The sequence below is a fragment of the Aythya ferina genome (assembly GCF_964211825.1).
Source record: "Aythya ferina genome assembly, chromosome: 4".
Lineage (NCBI taxonomy): Eukaryota > Metazoa > Chordata > Aves > Anseriformes > Anatidae > Aythya > Aythya ferina.
The window spans coordinates 39836101-39863112 of record NC_140300.1 but is presented as its reverse complement, the minus strand read 5'-3'; the positions used below and the strand labels follow the sequence as shown (position 1 = coordinate 39863112).

The following is a 27012-nucleotide window of genomic DNA, read 5'->3' as shown; positions in this document are numbered from 1 at the left end:
TCCCTTTTCCTCTAGGCCTTTGAAGCAGGCCAGACCAAAGTTTGGATTGGCTTTACCACTCTTACATAGATCAAAGAGTGTCCCTGATTCCCCACTGGCACCTTTCTCTGGCCATGGCTCTTCACGTATACCAAAAGCCTCCACTTCAGTGGGAATTCTGACTGAGAACTTAGTAAACACTGAGTAAAGAGTAGAGGATTTGGCCCATTGCTAATTAAATTCTCAGTGGATTCTCCTTCCTACTACATTTCTGCAGAGTTGGGGTGCAACTGGAAAACTGGAATTTTGTGGGGAGGTCTTAAGAACTGTAGAGCACCTTGCAAATGATGAAATACCACACCTCAAGGGCTCTGACAAAGGCACACATTTAAAGCTTGTATTGTGAACTTAAAGTTCCCAGGAAATTCCTCCTCAGTAATTTCTGTTGCATATTTGGGGAACTATAGTATTAATCAGCCTTGGTTTCTGCATGGAAGCTCTTGCGTTGTTCAGCTGTGGCTATGCATACACTAGGAAAGACGAATGCCTTGTGTTTCTTAGCAGGAGTGTGTTTACACCAGCAGAGAGACAACTGGTTCTGTCAGAACCTTCCTCTGTAACCAACGGACATTCAAAAAGATATTTACTGAATATCAGGACTTGGGGTGCATATAGGGTTTTGGGGCACATTGTGTGTTCACTTTGGTATTGATCTTTGGCACTCACCTATCCTGCATCTTTCCTGCTGTCTGCCTGGCATTTTTTTTCAAAATGTTTACTCTCAAACATCTGCATGTGTTGAAGCATAATTCTTACTTGGTATAATGTAAGCTACAGTGCTGCCTATAATGTGGTAGAGGGTTGCTAAGGGCTAAGAACTTCTGGGGCAGAAAGGTTTTAAGACACGGAGTTTGTTTACTTTAAAAATGTTGCTTGTAAGTGAAATGCTTGCAATGTTCCTTCTGATGAAAATGTTAACAAACAAGGGAAAATTTTATAGCAAAAGCTACAGACCTCATTCTGCTCTTTCATGTTGACGTAAGTCACTGCTGGAGACAACAGTTCAGTGAGTGTCATCAAGCTCAGAATGCTTTAAAAAAACCTAATAGGTCAAATTCTGCTTTGGCATAGCTAGAGATGCCACAAAAACCTTTTACAATTACTGGCAGAATTTGGCTGCAGGGGTTGGGTCAGAAATTAAGGTCAAGAGCAGAACTTGAAGTCAGTGGACTGCTGGGTGATTAAATGTTCTGTGGGGTGATATATTTATTTGTTTTAAAGTAGGAGGTGACCAAAGAGCTTGTTTTTCAGTACTGTTTTTGTTGATGTTGCAGGCGAGACACGGCACTTTAAAAATGCCTTTGCAGGGAATGATGCCAGTATTATGGGATTACCACTTGCTTTCTATTCAGGAATGTATGCCTATTCAGGCTGGTAAGTTGTTGAAACCTTAAAGTATTTGTCTTGAAAGCAAACACTGATATGATTTAACAGACAGATTTATTTATATGACAAATCGAGTTGCACATTCTACATCTTTTGCCAAACTGCATCATGTAGTAGGGGTAGATCTTGCCACTGTCCCATATGCTCAGTAGCTATTCTGTGAGCCACTCTAAGAAGAAACGATTATTCTTCTGCCATGTACAATATGTAAACACTCACTGAACACTAAAAAATAAAAATTAAATTAAAGAAAATCTTAAGACTAGAAATAAAGGTAACAAGAAAAAATATTCTTAAATCCATACTAGGTATTTTAATCAAAGTCTAAAAGGGATAATAAAGCTTTAGGCTTTGTTGAGACAGAATTTACAGGAGAAACATCTCTGAACTAGTAGAAAGTTGTGGATCTCCATCCCACTTGTGTGGACCTCAGCCTTTGCTTTGCAAAAGCAGCATTTGGAGAACCTGAAGTAAACTATAACTTCAGTGTAGACCACAAAACAAGGTAAAAACTAGTTTCTTATGCCTTTTGCTCTGGTGGAATTGGATCTCACTTAACAAGAAGTGCAACTGGCTGCCATAGAAGTTAAGAGCTATTCACTGCGAGCAAAGGCATGAGAATCTGCCTTCAGGTATCCAGCTCAGAACTTTCTTTTAAGTTCTTTCCCTCTCCCCACCAAAGTACACAGCGGCCAGTTTGAAAGATGCTGATGCGCTTCAAATCTGCCTTACGATTTATTCATGCTTAGTGAGGGCTCTGTGTTGCACAGTGCTGATGTGCTTTGCAGCCGTGGCATGAAAAAAAAAAAAGCCTACAATGCACAGAGTGGGCTTATTTTTGAGATAGCTTTGTCTGCAGGTCTTCCCTTTCCTTTCCATAGCCTCGCAGGCTGTGAAGTTCTTTCCCTTGCACAAAAGACAGGGGCCAAGTGATAAGGGTTTTATTTATTTAATTTGAAAGGACAATGGGAAGAGTATTTGAGTTCTCTGCTGGCCTGTAACTCCCCAGTCGCAGGAGCACTATAAACATGCACAGTAAGGAACTGAACAGTACTTTTATATTAAATGGTGGGGGGGAAACCCAAGAGAGTCTGAAGCCTTTATCTGTGATAGATATGTAAGAAAAGAGCCTAGCATTTTGAAAACGCAAAGAAATTGAACTCATTACAGGGACAGTCTCTACCTTCTTCTCTCTCTCTCATATAACCGTCCCTGTCTCCCACATGATAGTTTCCCACTTTTAAAATATTACCCTAGCTGTACATTTTTCTATGATAGCAGTTTTAAAAGCTCTCCAATATTATTCACTGCCGAAGCAGTTTGTTGACTGTAAAATATTGCATCAAAAAGATTGTTATTCTGCTGTTGTTTCTTTCCCTTTTCCTTCCCTTCTCCACGTAACGTTCCAAACCCTCTAAAATAAAAATCATCTCAGCTTCTCCTTTACACCTTCTGACTTTTATTTCAAGGTCCTTATTTGCCACTTATAAAAGAAATTAGCAGGAAAAGATCTAGTTGGGCTAGTGGTTCTCCTAAGCTGCCGATTTGTCTTTGTCACCAGCTCCAATTGATTGCCTCAGAGCACAGAAGAGCAGACCATTAAGTGGAGTGTCAATAGCCTCGCACTATCGCTTTCATGGGGCTAAATCAATTAAATAAGCTGAACGTGAAGGAGTGTTGCAAGTGCTGGTGGTGTGTCCCAGGACGGAGGCAGAATTTTATGCATAGCCTGTTACACTATTAACTTTTAAGGATACAGCTTTAAATTAGAAAACAAAAGTGGTATTGCTTATGTGTGGGTTCATCCTGCCAAGGGCAAATGTGAACTCCTGGGTATATAAAATGCTGGGTGAAAAGGGACAAGTAGAGAAAGGAGTGCAAGGCAATGTGTCTTTGCATTAATAAAAACACTGATGCAAGATCACCAAATTACTTCTGTCTAGTGGCAGAGCTAAGAGTAGAAAGAAGTTGCTAGACATCTTACTAGGCAGAAGCCATCTCTCCCTGAACTATCCTGACCCCTTATTTTGTGCTGTGCACTCTAGTGAGTCTAGAAACAAGTGCTGAGGTGGTTGCATACGATGGCAAATCTAGTTTTGTAGGCTTTCATGCTGGGTCACAAAATCATGCTGTTTAGTGAACCAGCCTTAGCTCATTCTTCTAATCCAGATCTCCTTCAAGAGCCGGGGTCCAGAAACGCTCCCAGACTTTCTAACAGATCAGCTATTGTCTGTTTACTCATTGTAACGCAAGGTTGCATCAGGTATTGTTTGTCTTCCTGCATCTGGTCTAAAAGTAGAAAGCCAGCACAAGCACTGTCTGGACGGTGGCTCTGCTTAATTAGCCAGGATGTGGCTCTGTGCCCGTCTGAGCCAGGCACACCTGTGTGATCCAGCGATGCACAGACCTGGTGTTAGCACATGCAGATCAGTGGGTTCAGTGACCCTGAGGCTTTATGGTCGCTTTGCATGCAGGGCTGTGCCCTGTGCACACTCCCAGTGAAAAATGTGTGTGTCTGTGTTTAGGGTTAGGGAAAACATAATGGGTCTAGTATGTAGGGGGGAAAATGTAATTTCATTCTGCTGGGATGACATAGCTCAGGTCGTTTTTCCCTCTTTGCTGTTTTTTTCCAAAAATTGAAAAGCAGGCTTCCCTTCCTGAGTGTGAGGATGAAGGGGGGTTAAATCTCAACCCATTCTTAATCCAACATCGACCTGTGGAGAGTCTGTTGGAACTGACAGCACTGCTTAACTAAAAGCATCTTCTTGATTCTTTGGGAAATAAATACAGGGTCAAAATCTACCAAGTCCTCATAATATATTTTATAACTCTTTTCTAGGTTTTACCTCAATTTTGTTACTGAAGAAGTGGAAAACCCTGAAAAGTATGTACCTTTTTTTTTTTTTTTTTTTTTTTTTTTTTTTTAATTTATTTTTTTGACGTTTGAAAAATGGTTGTAAAATTTAAAATGCTCTAAAAGTAGCGATCTTCAGAAATTCTGCATGCTGGTCAAGTTGCTTACTTTTCAGCAGATCTGAAATCTATTTGAATTGCAGCTGCTTGAAGATTTGCTATTTTTGGCCTGTCGTGACCTTGTTATGTATGCTGCTTTTATGTGCACAGAAAGCAGAAAACTAAGTAGCTCTCCAGGGCTCTGATTCTCCCCCTCAGGATACAAGTAACTATCAGTGGCTCCTTTCAGTGGAAGTTACTGGTATCCTGTCAGGGAAATTTTGCCCAAGAAACTTATCTGCTGCAATATTTGGCAGTTTTGCTATGTTTAAATATTAATCAAATGCTTAGTTCTACTTGTTTTAGATGTCTCTGAGTTGCGGGAGCCTGAATACACATAGCACAGCATCCCATCCAATTAAGCCTAACATGGAATATTGGTGGGAGTCTGTTTCAAACCAGAGATGAGCACTCTCACAGCATCTGTCTGTACAGTATGAAAAGAAAAGCTCTCCTCTTACCGACAGTTTGATTTGGCAGATCTATTTTCATAGATATATTTTGGTGGAAGAGGGCAATAGTAAGACGATATTAACCTTTTCTAAAAATTAAATAAATTATGTCCTGTCAAATCAAATGTTGTTCTTTGAGGAAATTAACTGTTTACCTAAAAATTCCTGGATAGATATAATTTACTTATGTTTCTTAAATGAGGCTCATGGCTGGGTATCACATAACTATGTTTAAAAAGACCTCCAGCACTGTACACTCGTTTAAAGCTTTACATCTGAGATGTATAAAGAAAAAAACCACAACACACAACTAGCAGTTAGAAGTGTGCTGCAGGGCTTTAGGTGTTTTCTTCTGAGTCTGAACCAAGCCTGGTGCTATTCAGTATTTTTCTGAAAGACCTAAAAATAATTATAGAAAGAAAAAAAAAAAGATGATAAACATGAAGATGGCAGAAAGGCTGACAGCTTTCTATTGTCTGAGTGTCTGTGAGGGGTTTTGTGTGTTAACGGGCTCTTCAATGTGATAAGGATGTGTATATCAAGGAATTTATGACTGGAAGCTGAAACCAGACAAATGAAGGTAGAAAATACAGCATTAATATTTAACAAGGCAGTTGACTAATCATTAGAACAAATACCTTTGTAAACATTGGATTCTTCATTGTTAGTCCTCCATTCAGACTGAACACCTTTTTAGAAGCTTTAGCAAACCCAAGTCATTTAGGTTGGTGAAGAGTAGCTGGCTGATGCTAGAGGATCAAATAGCAAATCTGGGTTTAGCTACCAAGAATCCGTGTGCTTTGAAAAGTCAGGGGAGGCAGACATACAAAACAAAACAAAAGAAGCACTTTTTTTTTTTTCATTTTTGTTTTTGCAAAATTATAGCAGAGTGGCTTAAAAATTAATGTGAAACTAAATTAAATGAGTTAAGTGATTCTGGTCCAAATCTGCTTCAGGAAATTCTGTGGAGATGGCTTGGGAGTCAGTCTTAGTGATGTGATCAAAAACATTTGCTAGAAGCAAAATAATTTATAAATTCTCATGTGGTTACCATCAATACTGTATGATGTTTTTAAACATACAGATTCCTACCACCCTTTGAGACTTTTCATACAGTTATGTGCCTCTCCAGTCCTCTTAACTTTATGATGATTAACTGAAATTATTGGTAATTTTCATTACAGCTAGTTTGCTTTATGTTGACTTTTTCCTGCTTGTGGTTTCAGTTAGGTGAGTGCATGTTTTTGCACATGTTGCCCTCTGCTGCTTAGGACAGAAAGATATCATGTTGTGGCCTGTCCTCCTTGCCTTCATTTTTTTTTTTTTTTTTTCTTATTTTAAGCTAAGCACCCATTGAAACATGTTGTATCACAGCTAAGAAAAATGAGATTTGGATTTGGGGATTTTCTTTGTGGGGTGTGAGGGATGAAGATGCTCTTGTGTGCCCCACCTTGTGAGGGCCTCCCTGTCCTCTTGGATAGAGGGAGTGGAGGGTCTAGAGACAAGCCCCAGGGCTGGGTTAGTCCTTCTGGTCTGCGTATTTCAGGACAGCTTTGTTAAAACCAGCTCCCTTTTATTTGTGTAATGCTGTTGCCAAGCTGTTAAAGATTCCCTTCATCGCTCTCCATGATGGGGCTGAATGGGACGATAAAGATGCACGGTGTTTACAGCAAGATCCCAGCCTCCCTGCACCAGTACAAACAAACAGTGCAAGAGATGGGGATTTCATGTGCTCTGTAATGAGGGGCAGGTAATAATAGGGCAGGTGGCTTGTTACCTGCTGTGCTGCCAGAGACCTCTGCACCCCTGGAAATGGGGATTCTGGACTTCCTGAACTCAAAACAGTGGGAATATTTTTTATCCAGTTGTCCCACCTGTAAGTGGCAAAACAAAGCAAGAAACAGTTGAGTACAGGCATTAGGAGAGCCACTGACTGTGCTGCTGAGCAGCATTCAGAGTCATAGGCTTTTATTGCAATGCAACTGCTTTTGTATATATATATATTGAGCTAAGATGCTGTCTTTCATTCTTGTAGTATGCCTTATGTTAAAGAACACACACAGTGCTGTGGAGATGCTCTGTAGCTGTTTTAAAAAAGGAAGAGGAAGCACAGCCTTGAACCATGTAGGGTTTGTACCAGCTCCAGGTGTGCAATTTGTATTATTTGTCCATGGTTAGGGATGCAAATTACTTACAGCGGCAGAGGTGAACATGGTGGTTCCTCCTGTGCTATGCATGCCAAGGTAAATGTTTGTCAGAGAATCAGTCACAGTTGCCTCTTTCCAGGTGTGTGGCAGCTTTTTAAATAACTGCCAGCTGGTGCTTGGGTGAGCAGTCGGCAGCATCCCTGCCTTAGCCAGCCGTCTGTAAACCTGCAGAGAAATGTGCTGAAAGGGTTATGGAGAGAGCTGCTCCCTTACATCAGTGGGGATGCAGAAATTTTCCTTTTTTTACCCTCTAAGTCCTGGACTCCCTCCCCACTGTTGCAGTATCATGAAGGAAAAGAGACGGAGCAGAGCCCTTGACTATATCCTGAAATGCACTGGAAGATGCAAACATCTGCTAGGTCATCTTGTAGATGGTGCAGTTTTCCAGACAGGGATATTTTTTTGTTTCCTGAGGTGTGTGCAGCACTGGGAAAGCTTGCTGGAGTGTGGCAAGTGCCTCTGCAAAGGCAGGGAGGTAGGAGGGAGGCAGGGAAAGTGGGTGCTCTTGACCTTAGCCAGCTGAAAGCTGCCCTTGTGCTCCTGCAGAGGCTGTTTGTATGGGCAGAAAAGACTCCTGAGGGCCGTGGGAGTCTGTGTAGGTGCAGCAGCCTGCCTGGGTGCAATAGATTGGAGAACTAGGTCTATAAATAGGATAAATACTATGGGCCTGAGGCACTGAGATACCTAGGCAATATGAAATCCTAGACAGAGAGCTGACAGAGACAGTGGAAATGAGCCAAGTGGAGAGGAAGCACCCTTTAAATTATAGAAGGGAAAATGGAAAAAGGAAGGAAAAATGCAAAAGTGAATCCCACTGTTCTCTTGCCAGATTTTTAGAAGTAGCACTGATTCTCACTTTGGAAATAGCACGGTTCCTTCTTTTGTGTATTAAAAAGGACATTAATATAACCCCAGCTATCCTAAGATGTAAAAGCAGCTGTTTCTGTCTCCTCTTAAACCCCTCTTTTGAGGTCTAATTTTTAAGCCCAGACTCATTTCTTTTATTCCTCTTTGTTAAAGAGCTTCCCCTGTGCAGTACTAGCAGGACCCGAAGTAGCATGAAGGTTGTGTTTTTTTCACGAGGAGCTGTGGTTGCACTGTTGAGCTTCTTTAACGTGCCTGGAATAATTTTATTACCAAGAATATATGGAACAATGTTGAAATGTAGTAACAGATTTCTTTTTTACTTTTTAAGCATGCTTTGCATGTGTATGCTGGCTCAATAGTGATTGCTGTTTGAAGTGAAATACCTGAATAATCCTTGAAATAGAGCTTCACTGCAATAACCCCATGCAGCCACATCACGTGCAGCTTTGATCTTTTTGATTTTCTTACATTATAAGGATTGGCCCTGCTCAGACTGAGGTCATATTGTATTTATCCAAATAATGAGTGAGCAAAGGAACAGCCAGCTCTCTGAAAGACAATTTGTCATCTGAAAATTGACAGGAGCCATATTGCCCGGAGCAGTAAAATTAGAGGACTGGAAATCAAGCTTGTTGGACATTCAGACTCATTTCTTACATGTAGTCTTTGAGCTCATCCGTATTCTCGAGCATCTGTTCTCTACTTCCAAGAAACAGACCCAGCTTCTCAGTCAAGGCCCTAAAAGCAGCTGGTGCCCGGCCGGCAGTTCCCTCCTCCCTTGTCAGGAAGAGCAGGCTCTGGGATCAGTGCTCTAGTTTGTCAGGAATTTTGACAGGTTCCAGATGAGGAAATTGTAGCGGAGTGCTTTTACATTACAGCGGTGTCTTCAGAGCCTCGTCAAAGTCAGGGCCAGCTTGTGTCAGGTGCTGGCCAAAGAGAATCTTGCTTTAAAAAATTCATGATCTGCGTCCTCAGTGTGAGCAGATGATGAGCGTGAAGGCTTCATGTTATAAAGATTAGGCTCTTGGTGGAAGAGAGAGAAAATATTATTTCAGTTTAAGAGAAAGGAAACTGAGACTTGAACTCCTTAATGACTTGAGGGAGGTCTGTGATCAAGTGGGCAACTAGAGGTATTGATTCACAGTCCTTCTTGAACCCCACATCATATTTTCTTTGGCAATGTAATTTTTTCTTAGTGCTGCTGGACTTAAGAAATATTTTTGCTTTAGTGGTCTTCAATTTCAGTTGTATAGAATGATCAATAGGAGATTTTTAAAAGACGTGGAGTCTGAAAATATTTTACAGCAACAAGTTAGATTACTTAACAGTGGTGGTTAACTAAAGCTACTATCTGGAATAATCTTATATATATATATATATTTTTTTTTAACTTATATATTTTTTTTTCTTCCCCTATTGGGCCGTTACATTTGCAAAAATTCTGTTTCTGTTTGTAAAATAACTTTGGTCCAGCCTAGGCAATCTATCATTGTTTAAAAAGTTACACAGTGCAAAGAACATATTATTGAGATGTATAGTGTTTATAAGCCTGGTCTCAGATTGATAAATCATGTCTTGTGCTGTTGAAAAGCCAAGAAATGAATTGCTTTGCTGTGACCTTGGGGTCTGAGATTAGTCAGTTTGTCTATTAGATTTTTCCAGTGTTCTTCTCACTTCATTTATTCCTTCTTTTCTAAGGAACAAGAAGCAGTAGATGTATAACAAGTCACCAAAGCTTGATGTCATAAGACATTTTGTAAAGTCAAGGGTTTAAAAATGTTCAGTATAATTTGTTTTTATATTGGATTTAAATAATGTGAGTGTCATGTCTAATTAATCCAATGTGTACTGCCCATTTGTATTAATTAAAGTTTAAAGTCACACTTTGCATCTAGGAGGACTGAGTGAGAGCAGCGTGGTACTAGAAGGTTTTTCAGGGTATCAAAGCATCACAGAGATGCAGATGGATGGGAGGAGAACTGTGGCTGAGACACTAAAACAACTCCAGCTCCCTTGCTGTTTGTAGCTGTTTGATTTTTTGGCACTTCATGTTAGAATGCACCCCCTTCCAAAATCAGTCAGAAACTTGTTGCTCTCTAACAATCTAGACCGCTACTAGTTATTTTCTATTTGTGCGCTGAACCCAGTAATCACAATAAAAAATATTTTAAATGTTTATTGAGAGGATGCAAGCCATTTCTGCCTCTTTGCTTCTTTATTCATTTTTGTTATTTTATAATTTAACGATGAGCTCCTCTCTGAAGAGGAATATTGATATTCATAATCCTAGGAACCAGAAAATGAATAAAGTCAGAAACTTATCTCCCTCCAGCTATCCTGTCCATCATTGGAAACCCACCTCAGCACTGCTTTTTATTTGGGAAAGAAAGACGAGGTAGTTAAAAGCATTGAACTGGGACTCAGGAGATCTGTCTCAGGCACAAACTTGCTGAGAAAATGGAGACTAGGTTATCTTGGTTTTTCTTCTTCTTTCCCTCCTTTCTTTCCCTTCTTTTTCTCTGTCCACCTTATAGAGTGTGACGTACCATGTCCTGGCTACAGTCTTGGAGTATGTGTGTCTTTCCGAGGCTGGGGGTGAGTCAGGCTACGGGGAACCTGAAAAGTTTATTTGGATTTAAAAATGTAGGTGTCTACTGCCCAAACTGATGGCTTTAGCAAGTGAATTAAACCCTGGGTGTGACTTCTCTAGGTCCCAGTCCTGTAAAGGATCGTGTGGTATCAGTGGAAGGAGAAAGCCTGTGTAGGTATATACATAAACCTGAAAGCACCTGGGGGTTTTCCCCATGGGACTACAATCTTTATTTTATTTAATTTCACTTTTTTTTTTTTTTTTCAAAATAAGCTATGGATAAGCTTTTCCACAAAGTAGCTGGGTATAAGTACAGATCCTTCCTTTTCAGTCTGAAACTGGATTCAGATATCCTGCCTAGCAGAAGCAGAATAGCTTCTGTACGTGGAGATTGAAGTCTTTCTTGCATTATTCTGCTCCACTTACTCATAAAAGATACATCTGAGTCCAAGTTGTTTTGTTCATGGCAGGCCACAGTGCCAAATATTCAGTGCAGAAGTTATAGGATTAAGTTGTGATATTTTATCTGGAGATAATCAAAAGAGACAAATGCTAATCTTATAACTATTTTGCAAAGTTAATTTGCTCATGTGAATTCAGCAGATTACCTTAAAGTGAAAGGTCAGTTAAATGACCATTTGCAATTTTTTCTTCAATATATTATTTGTGCATTGGGATATTTTTCTATTTGAATACTTAGTCTCCACTGTAGCATGAGGATACTCTATTTAACCCCCTTTCCTCCTACCCCCCAGCTATTCCTATGTGACATTTTATAGAAATCTTACTCTTGATAATTTCTCCTTTATCTAACAGCATTACAAGCTACCTGAATTTCATCAGTTATGTGCTTAGCACCTCAGAAGACAAGGTGTCCAAACATTGGTGAATCTAACATCGCTTTTCAGAGTTTAATTGTACCCTGTGTCAGGGGTAAAATGATAGATTCACAATCACATCTTCAGACCTATAAAACCCCTTAATAGGGAACTGAATCAGCTGAGGATAGAAAAAAATTTACTAGACCAAATATCCTACTTAGACAAACACAAGCATAGGTTTTGCTATTTGTAAAGTATATAAAAAAGAATTTAATTAAGTCTGTAATTCAGTAGTATTTCTGTGGTTTTGGGAGGCAGAAAGAGATCATTACTAGCTCAGGGGAGCTGGTTCACTAGCATGAAATTGTTCTTGATGAAATGAACTTGCTTTTACTTTTGCTCTTTCACTAAGCTTATTAACTGCTTACTGCTTGCATGCATCACATCATCAACTCATTCATTATAGTTTCCTATAAATGACTGATAATTCATTTCTGAAACTAAATATTTCAGTCTCGGATACATGTTTTTGGATGGCTTCAGATTTCTGAAAACTCAGTATGAGAATTAATTTTTTTGCGCTTCCCTACTCAAATTCTTTTTTGCATTGAAAGATTTTATTTCTTTTGCTGTAAACTGGAAATTCTCTCATAGTGGGATCCAAATGTTCTGGGTTACTTTGCTCCTATTTGTCATCTTTTTATTTTTTTATTTTTTTTTCCAATAGATACATAATTTTGGAGACTGTAATTGACCTATAATTTTATTTTATTTTATTTTATTTTATTTTATTTTATTTTATTTTATTTTATTTTATTTTATTTTATTTTATTTTATTTTATTTTATTATTTATTTATTTTTTCTTTTTCCTTCCTATTTCTTAAATATCTGTACTACATACATTGATCTCCTGGAGCAACCATTCTCAGAGTTTGTAATCTTGAAAGCAACAGAATTACCTTTTGTGATTTCAGGCTGCTGCTTCCTGAAATCCTGGAAACTTTGACTAACTTGCTGCCCTCGAGCAAAACACCTGAGATCCCCTCATTTTTATGTCTTTGGCAGTATAACCCTTGCTTTAGCCTTGGTCTGTGGAAGAATGTTGTTTTGTTTTTGGCAGTCAGGAGGAAAAGTTTGCACTTCAGCTCTGCCCCACAGCTGTGGGGCCCAGATGTACAGCGTCTCTGACTCAGCTTGGCACCTATACAAGCCTGCGGGCGTCTTGCCTCCAGCTCCTGCCGGGTTGTAATGCTTGAAGGCCCCAGGTACAACATCAGGCTGAGAAATGCTTGACAAAATATTATGTGGGAGGCAATGCAGTCATTAGCTGTGACACGATATGCTTCATAAATGCAACTTGCCAATAGGAAGGAGCAATTATTACTTAATCTGTCACTGATTTCAGCTAATTTTTGCTGATGGTTTGGGTCAGCTTGGATTCAAAACTGATTGCAGAAGTGTGGGGGATTGAAAATACTCCTTGACTAGCTGTGGTCTCAGCTTAGACATACTGGTATTACAGTGAGGAAGATTTTTTTATTTTTTTTTTGTGCTTCCTAATTCCTAGTGGGAATGCCAGTAAATCAATAAGGAATAATACACTTTTATAAAAACAGCCAGACTTCCTTCAGGACATATTGCTTTTGTTGCTGTGTGGTCCTGCACGGCAGTGAGTGGAAATTTTAGAGTGGCAGGTAAAAGGATCTTGAAGAAAAAGTCCATGCTGGAGCAGCAGATGCTGTGGTAGGTTTAGCTGAATTCTGGCTTCATCTTTTCTTCTCTTCCCTCCATACCAGCCCCGGGAGACCTGATGAAAATGCCCTCACCTTCACAATCTGTTGGTTCTGGCAAGGGTGGATGCAATTAAGCAGTCTGCAGTGAGACACGCACATGTTTCAAGGGCTTCAGCATGCTTGTAAGCCATGCTTGGGGGTTTTCTGTGATGGGATTTGGTGAGAGTCACTGAATCCCCAAAATATTTCCAACCACCTAGAATGAAGAAGGGAAACTGTGATTGTAACTGTGTTAGTAATTTGAGTTAAAGCAGGGAAAAGGTCAGGATGGAATTGAAATTGTTGACCCAAATTAAAATCCAAGTTTTTTTTTTTTTTTTTTTTTTTTTTTAATTTCAATTACATTGAACTAGATTTTCAGATTGGATAACGTGGTTTACCCTGTACTTTTGCAGTATAGACATTTCTTTGACACTACAGTTTACTAGGGCTTCAGCACACTAGCTACCATAAGTGATATCTCGTAATAACTGGTGGTAGGGATTCAGTCCTTTGATTCTCATTTTCCCTGTCTGAGGACGTGTAAAACAAATTCCTCCCACCACACCTGGGTGCCCCATGCCCTGCGGGTACAGTGTTGCCTTCCTGACTAGTGGTGCTATGTCCTAAGGGGGAGGAAACAGGGATCATGCCTGGAAAACATGATACGTCATGCAATTTGCGTCTGCAGTGATCCAAGCCACATACACAGCAAGACACTCTGCCAGCCTGGATCCCCTGCCTTGCCTCTGACACATGCACTTACTCTGTGTCTGAGAGGTGCTTTGAATCCACCAGAGCAATGTATGCAGACAGCGGAGGGGCTGGGAGGATGACTCACTGCATGAATTCACCTGTCGTCTGCAATAGGGATCAAAGAGAGTAAAGGCTTCAGCAGCAGGGACAACATAAAGGCTGCCGATTCCACTGGCACCATTCCTCTTACCTCTGCAGAGAGCTGGATGTAGCTGCTGTATGCAGGCACTGCTTTCCAGAGAGTGCATATTTCCCTTGCATGTTTAGTCAGGGACTGACCTAGTGGGCATTATCACCACCTGTGATGTCTAGGAGTGTCCATGCATTCAACATACATTGTTATATCTTTTTGCTTTCCCTTTGGGCAGCTCTGTTTTTTCCCCGTGCCATGTTTTATGGTGCTTGTATCAGTGCTGGGCCCTTTGGGACAACTCCATGCCATTAGAAGGAGAAATGATCCTTGGGTGAGGTTTCAGGCCCTGGTACCTGTCTTGTTGGCAGCTGCTTTCTAAACAACAATTTAACATTTGAATTGGTTCGGGTGACTTCCAGTCTTTCTCTCCTCTGCTTCCACTTCATTAGAGCTACTCGTGACAGAGCTTAAACTGATGTGCCAGTCAATATGTGTAAATTAGAAAAGAGAATGATGTAATCTGCGGTGTCTGTAAAGATTTCAAAGGTATACCTTGATCATTAATTAAGACAATAAGGATGGCTCATAAAATTGCAGTAGAGGAGACTAATAATTCACTACTGAATGAAGAAAGGCAAGGTCACTCACATAATTACTTCTTCTAACAATTATATTCCTGGTATAGATAAAATGTTCCTGCTTGCACAGAAGTTGAGGTGACAGCTGTGGAAATATTCAGGACTAGGAAATGTAGCTTTGATACCTTAAGCTTTGAGGGCATAATAAAGATAAGTGTAGTTGTCTTTTCTGTCTGCTTGTTCTGTTTTATTTTTTTCTGGTATGAATTATTATTTCAAACAGTCAAAGCTAACTTACAGCACAAGCCTGGCATGGATGCTCAAGGAAGGTTGAGTGGGAAAATAGAAGAACAAAGATGAATGCAATAGGTGCACGGATCGGTATTGCTGTGCTGGGTTTTAGCTGTGGATAGTTGTATTGAAATTAATGGTGCCATTACTATTCTCTTTCACCTAATTGTCTGATATAGTATCCGGTTTTAATCCCTTTTGTGTTTTAAGAATGCAATAAAGATATTGTAAATGGTTTTAGCAATGAATTCAGAAAGGCAGTCAGCTGCTTGAGAAGTCAGAGATGAGGATGGAGGGGAAAAGAAAGGGGAAAAGACAAGTAGCAAAGGTGAAGGCAATACTGCTGCACAGATCCAGGCCAGGCCGCAGGGCAGGTAGTGGCTCTGTTTCTGTGCCTGCTGTGAGGAGGCAGGGTAAGGCTGGGAATGAAAGCTAGTTGGCCTGTGATCAGCTTGGTGCTAAGGCGCACTATCTCCATTAAGGAAATACTTTAGAAGCCGTTCCTTTGATATGCCTGTTTCTGTTCACACAGACTCTGTGGTTTAAGATAAAAGCCCAACTTGAAATGAAAATGACCAAAATACCTCAGAATTCTGGAAGCACTAAAAACTTTTTGAAGATTATTTGTAGTTCTGCTTGGGCATCAGTTGGGGAGGCTCCTGCTGAAGGAGAGCCTTTGGCTGGGTGAGGAAGGTTGCTGCTGGCTGGCTGATGGTGGGAGTGGACGTGCAGCTGCACGGGCATTACCTGATCTGGGCGTAGTGAAGCAAAGCGGCATGAGGTAAGCTCTTCTGCAGGGGATGAGGATATTGCATCATTTCAATTTAACAAGTGACTCTCCTGATCAATTCAGTGCTGAGAGTGTAAGGTGTTGTAAGCAGGTAGGTACAGGTGAAGTTACTGCCTCGAGTGTACACAGCAGGGACAAACATCCACACGGAAGCGGATGCTTAAGAGGCAAACCCTCAGCCAGGCCTCTCATCCTCTGCCAAGTCCGTGGCACCTCTTTTGAGGAAGCAAAGTTAGGGGAGCTCAGCTGGAGCTGCCTGTCCTCTCTCTGAACCCCTGGTGGCGGTGTCTCTGGGTACCAAAGGCCCCACAACTTTGCAGAAGCTGGCTGGCTGGTGCAGGGTCTTGCAGCACCTCTACCCCCAGGAATTTCACTCTTATTTCCAAGAGTTTTGGTGGCTCCAAGCATACGGATGTGATGTGTGAATGTGCTCACTTCAGCCCTGGGTGGTGGCTGCCCCGGCTTTTCTCTGTGGTTGGTGTTTTGTTTGCGTTGCCCGGTGTCACATTGCTACAGAGCAGGTCACTTGTTTCAGGCCCTCCTGGCTTGCTTGGCTTGCTGATGTGATAACCTGCTGAGCGCAAGGTGTATTTGCTTTTCTCCTTCTTCCTTTCTGTTTATTTATATGAATCACTGTTACTATGAATCAGCCCTGCTAGAGAAGTAAAACAAATGTTTATTCACAGTCTCCCTGGGTAGCTGGCAAAATGCAAATCTGCTTTAACAGCAGGCTAAATGTAATGTAACAACAAAACAATGTAACCTTCTAAGTTTCCCCTGCCCTGTGTTTTTCTCCATTTTTACCACTTTAGCGCCCAAAATACACGCATGCCTATTTTAACCTCTTTCACTGCGGGAGGTGCAGCCCCAGGCCCATGGCAGTACTTGTGCAGAAGGATGACAGCATCCTCTGTCTGGGAACCCTGTGCTGCTCTGTGGAGTGCTCAGGGCACGAATAAAAGCCTCTTGCAAGACTGATGTTCTCTTAAAGCTCCAGAGCTGTAAAATAGTCTGTGTTTTACTGGCAGGATCATGGGTCTCTCAGGGTTAAGTTAACAATGGTTCTGGGCTCTCGTTAGCCTTTTTATTTTTTCTTTCTTTTTCTGTGATTAATAAGCAAGTGGCTTATCCCAGCGGCCTCTCTGAATCCAACCAAAAAGGTGAGAGAGCAGCGCATTGATGGCAGATAGGAAAGGGTAAACTCACCAGATCAGTTAACCAGAGGGGAGAAAAAATGGTCCTAGTAGGAATCAGATAAACCTATGTCTATAGACTTACAATGTCAGCTACTGCACGGTGATGTGAGCCATCAGCGTCAAACACACGGGGCCGAAACAACAAATGTTTTGGCTGTGCAAGAATTACTGGTTTGGGAAGCAGTCTGTCATTCAGCTATAATGTACTGCATGTTTGTATACTGACGCAATGCACGAAAGCCCTGATTGTGCTCAGCCGATAACCACTATCAGGTCATGCTTTGGGCTGCCAGCTGGATAAGGTAACAAAGTGTATGTGCACTTGACATGTTTTGGAGCCTGCCTTTTGATATGGAGCACAATCGCTACAATTCTCCAAAGGCTTCTCCACTTATCACCTTGGACCTGGAGGGGATATACTCTTTGAGAAACAAGGGTGTGGCAAGGTGATGCAAGCTTCAGCCTCCGCACTAGCACACTGCAAACCTCTGCACTCAGGGCAGCCAGCCCATGAGCCTGTGTTGCTGTGGGAATACCCTACAAACCTGGAAAGAAAGCATACGTGGTGGGTACCACTTTTCATGGTCATGCTGCTCTGAAGTGCAGGCAAAACTCTCCCAGGTTTCCCCCTTCCCAATTTAAAAAGTACTGGAATAGCAATATAAAAACCAGCAAAACCCAAGAAATTCCTTATGAAAGTGTATAGGTATAAAACAGTTTTTGCTCTTGAGCACTACCCATGTAGGTCACATCCTGCATATAGAAAAAAGGAGTTCTCTGACTAGGATTCACAGCCATTTTTCCTGTCATTTGTAAAAGCAAGCCAACACCTGCTACCCATGGGTAGTTACATACAGCAGAACTTGTTAGCTTAATTCAGTTTAATGTTCTGATCTGTACCCTGGTGCAGCCTTTCCTGGCTGCAGAAATAGACGAATTGCTTTGTGCCCCTTTCGTTCCACTTTCCCTTTAATGCCGAGCCTCAAAAAATACCAAGTGTGGAGCACTAAGTCAATGTTATGTGAGTGCAATGTTATGTCAGAATTAATAGTGACATCCTGTATGCCATTAACAGCAAACCTTTACTAGAGCACCATCTGAAACTTCTATAGGCTGATGATGGCAACCAACCGAGAGAAAGTGTGGTAGTATTTTTTGCTTATATAAAATACAAATCGCAGGACAAAACACAAAAAAAGGAAAGAAAAAATGGCAAGGGTAGTATGTTCTTCATTGCACCCAGGTACATCAGAACTGAGTTTTATAACTGCATAAGCTGTAATTACCATGTTCTATGTTGTCAAGAGTACTTACACTTCAGAAAAGCATAGTCAAGACATGAATAGCAATGGTATTATCATACCCAAGAAATGATGTATATTCCACTTATGTCATTTAACAGAGTAATTTACTCAACTTTTGCAGTCTTTTTTGGTTGAGAAATTCAACAGTGTTGTCTTATTTATTTGTCCATCTTTAATGAGCATTAAATTGCTGACTGGTATTAAGTTATGTCATAGTCATATCAAAACAAGACAACTTGGCTTCGTGCATCTTTCCTGTAGATGAACATCTCCCATTCTGTGTGATCACAGAACTTCCATCGGAGAAGGCAGTGGACTCTCCTTACTCAGTGAGTGCTCAGACTCATATTCCTCTGCATACCTGCTTATGGGTTTGCTGATGTTCTGGAAGCAGGTCACTTACAGTGTAGTTTATACTTGGATATTTGGCTTTGTGTATGTTGGAACTTGAAGTACACAATGACACTGATATTTTATTTAAGAAAAGAATATGGTTAACTAACATCCCATAAGGGTTTTCAATCACTTAAATTATAGTACAGCCGATATCCATGAACTGTAAACTAAGAGGATTTATATAAGATTATAGTGGCTCCAGAGGAGCTGTGAAGTGAATAATCTGCATTTTACAAGTTGCACTGCTGTGGTCTATTATGTCAGTCCTCATTCACTGGTAGCACTTGTTGTTAAGCAAGTACTGTTATTTGCATCTTCACCTTGTCCTTATGTTTTGCTCACTGAAAAAAAAAAAAAAAAAAAAAAAAAAAAGTTGAGTATGTAATAACAGTGTTTAATTTTTGAAGTATGATGGAACAAATTATTCCTTAGAGAGTAGTTTTGATATCATGATTTGAAAAGCAGTGGAGAGATCCCCTCTGTAGGTCATGAGAATGGGTAGAGAATAGGAGCACTCCACTATGACAAGAGGTTCAACTTTTGTTGGGGTTATTTTAGAGAAAAAAAGAATCAGACTCATCCTATCATGAAGGAAGGACAGGCACTTCTGTTTCTTCACATCTACTTACTACAGGAAAAAAAACAGCTGTGGATAAAAAGCAGAAAAAAGTAAATAATTTATCTACAAAGAGCACAGAAGACCATGAAATTCCATTTGGGTAAAACTTCACTGTAGGATGAACTTCTTTGGTGGATCTAATACCACAAAGTATTTCTATAGATGTGAAAAAAAAGAAGAATCACTTTAGCTTTCTTACTTGGTGTTTTTGAAGGCCATGAGAAAAGACTTTTTCCTAGGTACAGACACGAGTAGATCCCATCCACAGGACACCTGTGGGCTACACCTGGGCATGGTACTGTCATCAGGGTCAGGGTGCTGTCCTAGAGGAACTGCCCCAAAGCATAGGAAGTTATGTCTTTTTTCTGCTTCTAAGAAAATAATTTCCCCCATGACAGCCCAAATTCTGTGATCTGTTTTCTGCTTATACTGGTTGCTGGAACAGGGCTTGCCAGCACTTCTGCTAAACTAAAGCCTGGATTTGTACTTTTCCACTGTGCTGGTGTTTTCTCTAGGCTTATTGTCAGGTGCAAATGTCTGGGAGGCTGGTGCTGGACAGTGCTATGGAGTGCCAGCATATGGGGCTTCTTGATGGCACCCTTACCCAGGTTTTAGTAGGTTGATACTGAATCAGACTAAGAGACAGTGTGGTATGTCCTGTAAAAAACATAGTTGTCAGTTTGTTTTTCGATTTTAGCGTTAAAGAGTAGAGCGTCATTGACAGAAGGTACACTGGAGAGTGTGCAGTTGCAAAGATGAGTCTCTTAAAAAAAATAATAATTCTGAAGCCTCACTGACCACACTGCCTGAGGTCATTGGAAAAGATTAATAATTCTGGCTACTTCATGTCAGTATCTCATTTGAAATAGCTTGAAAGAACTTGATTTGCAAAAAGGTTTCGGCACCTTAAGTGTACTTTACACCTTAAGTACCTTCAGTACCTTACACCTTAAATGTAAGCCTTAAAGGGCTTACATTTAACATTTCTCAGCTTGGACGCAGAAAATGAAAATCCACCTTTACCAGTGATTTTGAAAATTTTGTACACATATGCTTTTCTTCTCCTGTGCATGTGATTGTAGTTCAAGTATTACGGTTTTTTAGTGAGAAGCAGTAAAGGTAATAAAACAGAAAAAGTTGATATTCCCATTTGAAGTCTGTTCAGGCCCCTCTGGTTACTGCACTCAGCAAAGGCATGTTTTAGCTCACACTTGGAATTTGCTGAATTTCTCTTGTCAGTCATGTTGCAGAGTTATATCAGTGTGCTATGTGGCCTGCCCCACATCTGTAGCCTGCCTGTAGGGCTGTCCTCAGCTGGAGCCTCATTTCCTTCCCTTCTGCAGAGAAAACTGTTTTTCTGCCAGATGTTTTCCTTCTTGGCAGTGCAGTATTGTTAAGACATCTCCCTTTAATTTCATTTAAACCTTTTTATAGCTTTTAAAATGCTAATGCAGCCAGGTACCCGCAGTTACCCTTTTTCTCGTTTTGAATTCCTTCAGAAGAGCCTGCCTCAGTAAATGATATTTCAGTTTCCATGGTGTTCCTTATTGCAAGTAGCTGCTCTTTTCATCACCGAATGATGCAATTTCCATTCATGCCAAAATATCAATGGTAACGTACAGCAGCAAATTGTTCCTTTATGATGGTTGGCATTGTGGAAACTTTCCTGCTCAAAATTAAATGTCACGGAATTTAACAAGTTTGAAAAGCCCGACGCCTTTTATACGCACGCACATGCAGACACGCACTCCTCCCTCCACCCCTCTGCACACCTCAGCATTTGTCTTCTGTCCTTACCACGAGGAGTCATTAATATGCTAATGATGTGCTTCATAAGAAGTTCAGAGGCAGGGATGAGGGGGCAGCCTCCCCTCCTGCACCCTCAGCAGGAGCCGGGCGAGGTGTTTTGTATTCGGGCTGCTTGTTGCCGGCTTTGAACCTCATCGGTTCATTTCCAGAGTGATATCAGCAGCACCAGTCCGCTCCCTTACATTACTCATAGTGTCACTTTGCCATTTGCTGTTCCATAAATCAGAAACATATGTTCTTGCTGTAGACAGCAGGAACACATACACACCAAGGCAGCGCTCCACGTCCACCCCAGCCCTGTTGCCTGCCAATGCCCAGGTACCTTTAGAGCATGGGAAGGGTGGTGGGACAGGCAGTACATTTTAATGGGAATCCTTTTGCAACCACCATTGTCTCTTTTCCTGGCATTGCCATTATTGGTGCGTGGCAGCTACTCTCTGCTGGCTTGGGTTTCTGAGTTATGAGGCCTGATCTGCTCATTTCCTCTCTCTCGGGTGCCCTTGTTTACACTGCTAAATCCCACCCCAGCTACTGCCAGCTCTCTGCCTGCTGCTGCCTTGGTGCTTTAGGGGCAGGTACTCATGTAGGGTTGCAGCTCTGTGTGCTGGTAGGTCTGCAGGGAACTTCAGGAGACTCCTTTCCTTCTAAAAGTGATTCTGCCTGGGGAAAGTAGACCCCGTTCATAAATCAGGTGTTCAAAGATTTAATACATTCACATTCCCAGGATAGCCTCCTATAATAGATAAAAACTGCTTTTAATATGCAATTATTTCTTCACACCCTTTTTATTACATTTATTTTAGGCCTGGCAGCGAGGTGTGTGTCTGTGCGGAGCAGTTAAGAGGAAGTTAGACCTGAGATCCTGCGCTAGATAAGGCAGGTTGGAGGAAGAGCCTTGAAATGTTCCTCAGCCCCACTTCTCTTCATTTCCATATGTGATGGAAATGGTGATGCTGGCTGGTGTTTTATTTTTAGAATCCCTTTTAGAATCCCATGTCAGGTTTGTGGTTATAGCTTCCTTGCCTCCAAGCAAGCGCTGTGATTTACTATTGCTTCTCATCATAACCTACACAACTGGCAGTGCTGTAAGCACTTCCAGCAAATAGGCCTCAGAAGAAAATAAGAAGCCGGAGCTCGTGAAAGAGCAGAGGTGCTCCCTTCATCTCCTGGCTGAATGTGAGCTAGGTAATAAAAATAAAATCTGAGTTTTTTGGGTCTCAAGTGGAAAAGGTTACAAACTTCCTAGAGTACATGAAAGTTTCCCAAGAATGAAATAAACAGAGCATGTCAAAGCACTGACATTTGATAGGGAACTTGGAAGTCATTTATCAAAGCTGTGATTGAGAACCCAGCAGTGACAATACACTTGTATTTGAATCCTCTGAGTCTAGACTATGCTGCTTTCTAAAAGTCAAGCTTTTGTGAAAAAGAGTGGCAGACACCACTTTTTTTTACAGGTCCAAACTAAACCATACCTCGATTGTGTACCCTACATTAATGAAGCTGTCTCTAAAGGTGAGCAAACATGTAATGATTGGACGTGGCATCCACCATCCACGAAATGAGGATTTTCAGAATAATTTATGCTCTGAAATGCTAAATGTTCCCTCATGCTCAGCTGCTTCCCAGTTTTTAGGCACTCAACTTACATCACAGGTATTCCTGTGATATCATTGTGTTCCTAGCAGCAAGCCTGGCTCTATAGTGGGGTGAGCAAGCCTGACAGTTACAACAAGGAAGAAAAGCCTATTTAGGTTCTGTGGACCTTTAGGTCAGCAAGAAATGTGTACCTTAAGGTCAAATTACAGCGCAAAATAAAAACCAGGTCTGATTATTCATACGTCTCTTGGAAACAGTCATAAGCTTTGTACAGTAAGGCTGCAAATGGGGTAATCTGGAGATGCTAGATACTGGCACTCAATGGATATATGGAAATGGTTTATCAAAGAGTTGGCTGAGAAGTTAACAGGAGATAACTTACATCTTAAGTTTCAAGTCTATGATTTTTTTTTTTTTTCTTTTAAGATACATTTTTCAATATGTAGAACTCTGTTTCATTTTGTATCATTTCAGGAGCTGTTTTCCTCCTCTTGTGTTCATTTCTTGGTTAAGAGTACTTGGTACTTGTTATAAAAGAAATGTGCATGGCTAAGCAGAGACACTGTGTCTGATATTTAGTGTAGTAATCTCAAAAGTACTTTGTGGATTTAGCTGTCGTCTTTAATATCTGCTGAGTTGCACTGTTTTTCTTTGGGAATACCAGGAATCCTATCCATTCCATGTGAAATGAATCAGGATCCTGCCTGAATGTTAGATGTCTCTTGAGCTGCTAGTCCAAGTTTCAGATGAATCAATTCTGTTCTTCAAAGAAAGGTGTTTTGTAAAAGACATTGGCTTAAGGAGTTAGGACTTGAGCCATGATGTAAATGAGTTCTTCACTCTGGTGAGATTTGGCTAACCAGCCTGAGTTGGTACATGATGCGACTTCAGCCAAGTTCAAATTTCTATTAAAATAAAACAAATTGCATTGCAAATGTAGCAATTACACTTAAGCTCTCAAGGGCTGTTGACAGATCTGTTTCTGCTTAGGACTTCAGCTGGAAGGGTTTGGCTGGAATAAGATGTTATGGAGAATGGTGTTACTCTGTGCAATTGGTACCTTTCTAGGTCTTAAGTTTTAGCCAAGAGAGTATTTATGCTAGTTTACTTTTCAGGAAACCCTGCTGGAAAGGGTACTTGAAAACATTTGAGAAGTTAATAAAATCTCCTGCCCTTCCCAGCACACTTATATCACAGTTGGACCCTTCAAAGTCAGTTGGTCATAGAAGACCCCTTTTATGAACTGTAACCAATTATAAACCAAACCAGTGAAGTCAAGCTCCAGGAAGACAGCAAGTAATTAGACACAGCAGAAGCCCTTTTCTTCTCTTGCGAGGTGATAGAAAGTGAGAAGGGTTTTAAATGCAGAATGAGGCCCGATTCTTCTCTCTATTATCCTGGTGTCGTGCTGTTGTATCTCTGCAGATGTCAACCAAACGCATCAAAATGGGGAAGGGAGCCCTTCAACTTGCACCCCAGCAGTAGCAACCATGGTGTGTGCGGTGGCGTAAATGAGAGCGCAGCTTAATAGCTAGTCTTTCCTTTCTCATTTCTCCCCTGGAAAATCACAATTAAAAGAAGATAAAGAGAAGTCGCGTAATTTAATAGTGTCTGCACCACAAGCCCACAAACAGCAATTCCAGTCTGGATCATAAGGCTGGGACATATTGGGAGGCAGTGAAGGGAGAGAAGTGGGGATCTGTTGAGGAGAATGCTTGCTACAATAAACAAAGTAATCATAGTTTGTTGCTAAAACTAGTCATCGCCAAGACCTATATTAGCATTTACAGATATACAGACTCAAGATGTGCTGTGATGAGCCCATACCTTTTGCCTCCATATTCCTGGCTTTGATTTTGTCCTGGGAGGTGGCCTCTGCTCAAGTTTTTCATCTTCCTTTTACTCCATTTCTTGTAACTGATTGGTGAGATTGCATTTTTTTCACACAGTGACATGGTGAGAACTGTTTGATCATTCCGGTGTAATGGTCTGTCTTATAGGTTGCTGTTCACATGAAAATGGTGTATGGGAAGGAAGCAAGTTTATGTCAGTTCATACTGCTCTACTGCCCGGGGTTCAGGATTGCCATAGTTCACTGAAAGGCCACCTGGGAATGTGTAGAGATGTAGGCTGGGCTCTGTTGTACACAGCATTTATTAAAACAAGCCTGTACATCTCCTGGTCTTGTATAGGAGTCCTGGGAATCTTAAATTACTAGCTCTCTTGATGCTTTCTGTACTGTGTGTGGCTATTTTTTTCCCAGTATTAGGATATGTGGGTGAATCTACACTTGCTATTTCTTCGCCGAGCTTTGGCCCTATGGACTCTGCAATGGATGATTAGATTTTAGGAGTGCCAAAATCTGGAAACAGTTCATTTGGAAAATTGCTTAACAGATTGCAAATGGTGAATAAATTATTGCACAGGGGAACCTTTCAGAAGGAACTTGAAACTCCTGTGGCGGTAAATTTCTGACTAAAGAAATATAGAATATACAGGCTCATGCTCATGAAAACCAAACCCTTTCCTGGAAGCCATGTGAAAGAACTGGGACTTTCCCTCTCTTCTTCTTTATATTTATTTGTTGTTATTTCATTTTATTTTAATATAACACAAATTCTCTTTGACAATTACTAAAGCACAGTAAAGATGTGTTTTATCACACCTAACTTTCCCAGCAATTACTGGATTTGTTTACTGACTGTGTCTCATTGATGCAGTTTTTTTTTTTTCTTTTTTTTTTTTTTTTTTTTTTTTTTTTTTTTTCCCCAGGAATAAGCTTTTGTAAAATCTGGATTTAAAGTGGATGTAAGGAAATAATTTTGTCATGGCCTCTAAACAACAACGGATGTGGTGACAATGTATTTTATACTTGTGAATTCAGCTGAATCTGTAGGGCATATTTTGATGGTGTGTTTGTTGTTTCATAGAAAGATCAGTCTGCAGTGGTCACAGCTCTTAGCACTTACTGTTTGTTATTATAAAACTTGTCATTAAGCTGGGATATGAGCTGTAGACTTCTGGGAATGTTCCTCAACTGATTTATTTACATTGTTCTTCTTATCCCCAGGTTCTTACTCTTGATTTTTTTATTTTTATTTTTTTTCCTTCATACTCAGCCTTCTCTGTTTGTTTCTCTCAGAAATATGTGTGGGAGGCGGTGCAGTGCCAGAGTAGATTATCAGAAGATCTATGGTTCTACAACACATGAGGTCAAATCCAAAACCCAGTAGATATCCTGATTAACTGAACCCCGTGCCCTTGCTCCAGGGCTCTTTACAGACTCTAGAAGGAGGAAATTTGCTTCCAAGCTGTAGAGCAGAGCTTGGCAGTATATGGCAATGCATTTCAGCCCCATACAGTCACAGGCGGGACTGGCTGTATTCCTAATGCTGCATTTCTTTGTGGTGGTAGATGCCTCAGAGACTTGTATTCTGGGAAGCACAATGCAGATGTGCCCTTCATTTAAGCTGTCTTGATCCTTCCTTACAATTGCTTTGTATATAGAGCAGAAAGGGAAGATTTGGCTTAGAATAGTAGCTAGGGGTGGGTAAATCTTAACATGCATAGAGATTCAATTCAGTTTTAATTACCATTTAGATGCTACCTTCATTGTCTAAATCTCATCTGATTTTATAAAGACTTTTGATGATATTGTCGGTATTTTCTTGGTTCAGTTTTCCTCAGAATTATTTCCTTTTGATACTGATTTTCTTTAAAGTACCAGAGGAGCAGCCTGCTTGAATATCATCTCAGTGGTAATGCACAAGCCAGTTCTTAGGCATTGTGTGGGTTTGGGACTAGCATCTGCACCTGAACTTCTACTCAGAAAACTACTTCAAGATTGATTTTTCTTGATTTGGAAAGAAGTTGAGATTTCACTCTGAGATGAAATGCAAAAGGAAAACACCGCCTTGCAGTAACCAGTGACCAGTTGAATGCAGGTTCAAGTCCTGGGTCAGTTTTATGCAAAAAAATATTGCAGTCTCCCATGTGTGAGCATAATGCTATGTTTTTTAAGCTGTTGGCCATCCTGAGGTCTGTCTTCGTCGGGCAAGAATTCAGTCTTGGCTTTAAGATTTTTTTCCTAAGAAATGTCATACTGAAATGGCCAGGTTTCCTTTCAAAATTTTAGCTTCAATGAATGAAAATCTTCAAGTGAAAGATACCTTTTTCTTGAATGTTCTCATTCCTTCTAGTCCAGAAGTGTTCACTGCCTGTGTGGTAGTTGTGAATTCACATTGTGTCAGAAACATGACTTATCAATATGCTAACACCATATGTTGCATTTGATTCATAGGACACGCAAGTGAAAAGGTGAAATCTACATACTTTGAGGCAATTTAATAGAGAATAGAACTCGGGTATGATTTTTCCTGATTTGGAGAGAAGCC

The 27012-nt window shown here is 40.7% G+C and overlaps 1 protein-coding gene across 1 annotated transcript in view; it reads left to right on the top strand.

Moving 5' to 3' along the window:
* The window catches only part of SLC7A11 (solute carrier family 7 member 11), a 59675-nt gene that overhangs the window by 17197 nt on the left and 15466 nt on the right, over positions 1-27012 (top strand). The window contains exons 5-6 of the mRNA XM_084517394.1: positions 1314-1413; positions 4265-4309. Coding sequence (XP_084373520.1) covers positions 1314-1413; positions 4265-4309 — 145 coding nt within the window. The remainder of the gene's footprint in view (positions 1-1313; positions 1414-4264; positions 4310-27012) is intronic.